Source organism: Crassostrea angulata, chromosome 7 (genome assembly GCF_025612915.1).
Source record: "Crassostrea angulata isolate pt1a10 chromosome 7, ASM2561291v2, whole genome shotgun sequence".
Taxonomy (NCBI): Eukaryota; Metazoa; Mollusca; class Bivalvia; order Ostreida; family Ostreidae; genus Magallana; species Magallana angulata.
The window spans coordinates 22959520-22966367 of NC_069117.1; the positions used below are offsets into that span (position 1 = coordinate 22959520).

Sequence of the window (6848 nt, forward strand, 5' to 3'; positions counted from 1 at the left end):
ACTACTTAATGAAAAGAACATCAGTTTCTTCGTTAAAATTTTACACTGTACTCATTATTAGTCCCCTACCGGTTTCACCGGAGGGGACTAAATCTTTCCTCTGCGTCCGTCAGTCCGTCTGTCCGTCTGTCTGTCCGTCCGTCAGTCCGTCTGTCTGTCCCACTTCAGTTTTCCACACTTTTTTTTCTTTATGCATTTGAGGAATAATATGAAACTTGCTGAACAGCTTCAAAATGTCAAACTACAGATCAAGTTTACACTTTTGTAGCGTCTGATTGACATATTTTTGAGAAAATTAATTTTTTATATTCCAATTTTTTAATGTTCGGGTTCGTTATCGGGTTCGGTGTGTAACTGAATAAACGATGTCAGTATATAGTCAGTATACTGTGCGTTACTTTTACCATTCCTTTTCCTGTACCATTCCTTTTATCATTTCTAACAAACAAATGAATTCTATAAAATAGTGTCAAGCATTGTGTTGTAAATTTAATCGGCAGGGTTTTTTTGTATTATTATTACAATCGGGTTCGTTGTCGGGTTGGGCTGTTTAACTGTTTGGTTTGATTCGGGGTACAGAAGACGGTAAGAAATGATATTGTGCATAACAGTGCATTGTTTTCACAAATTTTTACCAGCGAATACAGAATAGACTTGGCGAAATTACAGGAGATGAAATAAAGAGTATTATTTTACCTATTTCCTATTTAATTTCTATATCAACTATATAGTTTTAATTTCCTCTGTTCTTTTATCTCTGATTAAAGCATGACATCTCGTTTACAATAGCTCTGAAATAGTTGTGTGCTTGGAAGCTTTCATAGAATAATACAAACCGGTAGGGGACGTGTATTGCTTATGCAATACTCTCAGAATGCTTGTTTTTTTAAATAAATAAATAAGTGAGCAGTGACTGTGTTAGCACAAATGAAGCAGTAAAGGCCATTTTGAAACCTGGTCCTAGAGTCGTAACGTTGGATTTAAACAAAACTATAAGGCCAAAGCAATCTAAACATTTGTTTATAATGAAGAATAGTGCTTACAATAATGAATTGCGAAATAAAGCATATTATGAAAATAAATTGATAATATCAAATTGAACAATATAATAAACAGTAAAACAATAACACCGGACTCTTTCCCAAAACTGCAGTCTCTGAGTCAACTTTTTGCAAAACTCTATCGCTTAGAGTAGTACCTGGCACTTTAAATATTCCTGATGCTTTTTTCATTGAAATATTATGGTCCATAACCATTTTGTAGGCATTTGTGAGATCTGTTGGGGAATACAATCTGCATTGATTCTTTTTGAACAAGGGATTAACCTAACAATAACACAAAAACAAAATTAAAATGCGATAAGGAACTGTACTTCTCTTAACTTAAAATTATCGTTGTTTGACCTTAAACATTCCAGTTAGATCACATGACTTTCATTGACTGGGTATCAACAAAGGAGACAACCGCTGTTATATTCTCAAATTGTATGTTTAGACGTGTATTTTAACTATTTTCATCTGTAACTTTTTTTGGGAATAAGTAATCTTTGCAAAAAGATAAACTTTAAAATCAAAAATATTTACTGTTTTAATCGCATTGTTGGCTGATGTATAGTAAGAAGTGACGTCACATATTGCAGTAAAATCTTTCTTACGGAATGCGCATCCCCGAACCAAATCTCGCGAAATACGCAAAAAACAAAAACAAAAGGGACACGACTCTAGGACCGTTACAAATTTAGGACATCCGACGATATGTTAGTAAAATTAGTTGATTATTTGAGGATAAAAAATTAGCGGATTTTGATTACATACTACTAACGCTATACTATTATAATAATATGTATTAACGCTAAGTTATATAAATGAAAGGTAAATGTGAAAGTAGAATGCATGATGTGTAAAGATAAAGAAACAAGTTAATATTTGAATTATGAATGTTTTACGTAGAAAATAATAAAATAGCTGCTACATTGACTTTTTAAATATCTGTATCAGCACTTTAAAATGCTTTGTAGTTTAGGACAAGTTTTTGAAAACGAAGACGGTCTTAAGGCGCATCTCAAAGCTGCTCTGTTAAATTACGCTTCTGTATTGCTTTTGAAATACAAATCCAGATACATTTATTTTACCGCTTTTGCTGTTATTTTGTAATAACATTACAGTCTGCACACATTTATTTTTATAAATATCTTGTGTTCTATCCGTTGAGAGGAAACCAGTCCCCCTGTCTATAAGGTAATTTAACGAACTGTAACGACAAAGCGTTGATCCATATAGACACCTTGTATCTAAATATGTATTTATATGAATTATTTTAATGGTTCATTCATATCATATAGTTTATACCTACAAGATAGAAACAAAATTGATGATGAACCTGTTCATTTTTATGAAGCAATTTAAATAAGGATGAATGTACATGTAACACACAATAATTCTGTTCAATACAGTGGAATCATTTTAATTTGTGTAGGCCAATTTTCCAGGATTATGGATATTTTGCTAATCCATGGGGATGTAATTTCGTGAATGCATCGGTTTGCAATTTCAGTTAGAAAGATAACTCTTACGAAATTCGTGTGGGGGGGGGGGGGGCTACCTACGAATATCACGAAAATTCCCACCACAAACTCTAATTTATACAGTTATTTTACATATATCACATGACCTATAACACCGTAAAATAGTATGTGTTGTTTAATATTATTATTATTATTATCATATTCTAGTGTGTCGTCTATATTGACTGTATATAAAGAAATAAAAATTAAGTAAAAATAACATGTTGGTTTATTGAAACATCCAGTCGTTTTATAAATTGCTACAGATCGAATTGAAATTATTTTTCCAAATTTCTTTCTACTTGCCTGTATTAACCGTTATATTTTTTAACGTAAGACTTCAATTTTCATAAGAAATAATATCATGCAGTTTTATTTTCATTCCTGGACTCTTTTTTCTGTAGAATAATTCGTTGTTTACCAATTTAATTCTGGGTTGGTTAAAAAAAAATAATAGTAAAACAATTTTGAAACCTAATAATTATTTAATATCAAAAACATTTGAGTCTTTTTGTCGGCAAGTTATATAAAGTTCATGATATTAAAAAAAATATTAATCTTTAATTGTCTGATATCAAAAACTAAGGAAGTCCAGTGCACAATGATTCTGTTCATTCAATGGTCATACACGTTTAAAACTGTTCCCCTCGCTTTTTATTCTTAGCACATAAACGTATATCTAAGATTTTAACACAATACATCATGAATTACAATATATTTATTGAATTCAAACAAAACTATCCCATTTGGACGTAGATGTTCAGAACATCCGCTTTTCCGAATTCTAAAAAATAGAAAATACAGAGGTTAATTTGAATTTTGAAACATTTTATTATTTGGTTGATGAAATTTAAACAGACGTATTTTGCATTTGGACGAATGTATATACATGTAAGTAAATTTGTATGTAATTCTTTTTGAAAATATTCGATGTTATTATCAAGACATTATAATTACAAATTTTAGAAAGGATATTTAGACAAAGATATTATACCCATATCGTTCCACTTGGTGACTTTTCCATTTCTACTGTACAAAAATTGAGGATAAGTGCTATGTTTATCCCAGTCACACGCCCTAGTGAAATTAGCAGATTCTTTTACAGCTAACCATCCAACATCCTGAGGGCATCCTCCGTAACTTTTGTTGATGTAAAAGTGTCTATAAAACCTTGATTCTCTAAAACGAGTAAATTCTTTGACTACGAGTACAAATTGCATTAGTAATATTATACCGACTTTGAAATATTTATTTTTATACTTAATTTGATTGGTTTGGTTGTAGAAATGGAAATAACATTTCGAAAGACAATTATACTCTGTTCCGGGTGTTTGCTTCCACCACTTTTTGATTGACATTTCGATAATAATAAATACCTTTGTGCTTAAGCTACAGTCATCCACTAATATGAAAAATGTCCAGTTTATCTGTTTTAAAACGCCCCTCTACCGCTTCAGGTTTCAATACATATCCCAATATTGAAAGTTTATAGAGATTTTGCATTCTATCAGCCATTAAAAAGCCCGGATGATAACTTTGGAAAATTGTGCGAGGTGTCCCGAGTACATACCGAATGGAGAAAAGATGTAAACATTTCCCATTATAAATCTCCGTAAGAGATTTGTTTTCGTACCTGTAAACTTTTATGAGTGAAAAGGGATAATTTGTAAATGAAGATATCTTGGATATTTTCCATTTAGTCGATTTCAACTGTTCTTCTTTCACAAGTATGTGTATTTTTATTAAAATCATGAAAACGTGATGGAAGCAATAACTTGGGACAGACTATAATATATGAACTAGTTTTTTTTTCGCCGACACTAATTCAATGATGTTTTTCATCGCAAGCACATATCATGAAGTATAATTGAACAATACATGTATGTACGTGTTCCAAAAATGGACTATGCTAAAAATACTCACTTGTCGATTGAGAAAACATTGTAAGTTTGACTTTTATGCACATCGGTCCAACTTGAAGATAAAATCCTGCTGTTGTCAAACCAGTTTAGATAGTTTGAATCTTTTCCATCAAATTCAATGAAAGCTACTGTGTTTCCTCGAGTGTTTAACTCAAGTTTGACCTAGATCATAAAAGAGAGAGACCTTATTGATTTAACCTAGAAATTTTCAATAGAAATGAATTATTTTAACATAAATACAATGTTTCTTATTCATTATTTATTTGGATACTAATAAACATTCATTACTAATTTTTTTATGACAATTATAAAGTTCAGTGGTTTCATTCTTTAAAGTTTCTCCTACTCGTAATTTGAATGTTTCACATGTACACATCAAAGTATATTTTGATTGCGACCTTAAAATCTTCCAGTTGAAATATTTGATCAAACGTCAAGTATACCAGCATTTCAAAGACAATTAGGACCTTAGAATTTTTTCTTTTAATATAATATGATCTTTTTTCCCTGATTGCATTATTCTGGTTTGTTATAATTTTGACCTTAAATAAATATGTTGCATTTATTCTATCTGTGCATACAACTATCTTTATTGAAGTTTTGTCAATATTGTATCAATCAATGCATTTACCTTATTGATATTCAAGCTATTCCAATAATTTATATACGGACTTCTTAAAGTTTTTGTAGTTGATTTTAATGTTTCAAATCTGGCTTTAGGCGGCAGACACCCATTGCTTGTCGAACATGGACAGATTCCGGATAAAAGGTCACAATTGTTATGTCTTGTTTTCCATGCTTTTAAAACATCCTCGCCACTTCCGCTTGTTGCATGAAAAATCAGCACCCAATTTTCTAAAATGATTTTCCCGAATTATTTTCGAAACAAATACTAGTCAAAATTTAAAAGTTCTTTAAAAGGCGGTTAGCTCGCTTTCAATATTTTAAACATTGTTAACGGCAATTTACATAAGATAATATATTTAATGAATAAATAAGAAGAAAAAAAAGAACTACCTTTGCAGGGATTGCATTCAACAGATAATGCAAAACCGAACATTCCAAACAAAGTTACGGCAACACAGAATATATAGGACATTTTATCACTGACCTTCTCTGAAAATACCTGTAATAAAAACGTTCAAAAAAAAGAACTATTAACAAGGTCGAAGCAGATGCAATCGACTTCCTGGATGAACTATTTGTGTTTAACACAAAATACTAGGATTTGGTGCTTTTATGTCATTGAACATGTATGATATAATTTAGTTACGTCATGATTTAAAAATACAAATGCTAACAGTCATTTTATACAAAATCAATCTGAAAAGTTAATTTTAAAAGTTGATTGGTGCTTTTCTGTCATTGTACATGTATAATTTAGTTACGTCATGCGTTATGATTTATCATTTAAAATACTGACAGTTATTTCATACAAGATCAATCAGTAAAGTTATATTTGTACGATCTTTTTTATGCTCCTGAAAATTGAAATCGGCGGTATAAAAACGGATAGAGCTTTTTTTTTCTCACCATAGATGAAAGATCATGTGAGTTTTTTTTTAAATAAAACTGTCCGTTATTTGTTGTCGTTGCCGTGGTCGTCGTCGTAAACATCTTCTCCAAAACTGTTCCCTGAGTGAAAGCATTTTCTTGTTTGATGCCGTTTTTGGAGAGACTGTAGGCATTCTAGATAATTTTCATTAGTCATTATTGGGCAAAACTCTGAGTTTTGCTGCTTATTTCCTTCATATTTCATAAAAAACAAAAGTTTAAAACATTTTTTTTGGAAGTGCTTACCGAGAATTTTGGCCCTATTAAACAATGGTATTGTTATGAAGTATCATGGAAAGAATTTATATTCTCAATTTCATAAACCTGTAGGCACCTTTCATTTACTAGAACTTGACCTTTAATGAACTTGAAACCTTTTAAGGACTTGTCTGCCCTTTTCAAATTTCTTTTCAAATATTTTCTCAAAATATGTACGGTAAATTATGATTTTTTTTCGGCATTTTCATGGAAAGTTTTTCTTTGCAAATTTTTTCCAAGAGAAAATTAATTGTGATTTTAATAAATATTTATAATGCATTTTTCCCCCCGACTTCAATGGTAAATTCGGAATGTGATGAATTTTTACTATTCATTTTTTTTTTAGAAATTACAACGGTGAATCATGATTGTTTAATAAACCACTTAAAATCACACAAAGATCAAACATACAATCTATTAGATATGAAATATGATAGTTATAGAAGGACTTCCTTAATAAAAGTTACTTGTTTGCCGTTCTTGGTATGTACTTTATGTATAATCTGAATACAATACTTAATGAGACACGGAAACGTGTCCAATCTATTTTC

General features: G+C 30.6%; 1 protein-coding gene across 1 annotated transcript; it reads right to left on the reverse strand.

The window, feature by feature from the left end:
* Positions 1-3274: 3274 nt before the first annotated feature.
* LOC128191556 (uncharacterized) lies at positions 3275-5668 on the reverse strand. Its single transcript, XM_052863688.1, has 5 exons — positions 5503-5668; positions 5117-5340; positions 4487-4647; positions 3558-3742; positions 3275-3347 (listed from the first exon to the last, which is right to left on the reverse strand). The coding sequence occupies exons 1-5, from the start codon at positions 5582-5584 to the stop codon at positions 3301-3303; spliced, it is 699 nt and encodes a 232-aa protein (XP_052719648.1). The 5' UTR covers positions 5585-5668; the 3' UTR covers positions 3275-3300.
* Between the last annotated feature and the right edge of the window lie 1180 nt (positions 5669-6848).

Bases quoted from the DNA above. Each gene is read 5' to 3' on its own strand.
- LOC128191556 (XM_052863688.1), bottom strand. From the start codon at position 5,584: ATGTCCTATATATTCTGTGTTGCCGTAACTTTGTTTGGAATGTTCGGT. The intron at 5,341-5,502 runs GTAGTTCTTTTT...AAATCATTTTAG, and splicing joins TGAATGCAATCCCTGCAAAG to AAAATTGGGTGCTGATTTTT. The intron at 4,648-5,116 runs GTAAATGCATTG...TTTATGATCTAG, and splicing joins ATAGCTTGAATATCAATAAG to GTCAAACTTGAGTTAAACAC.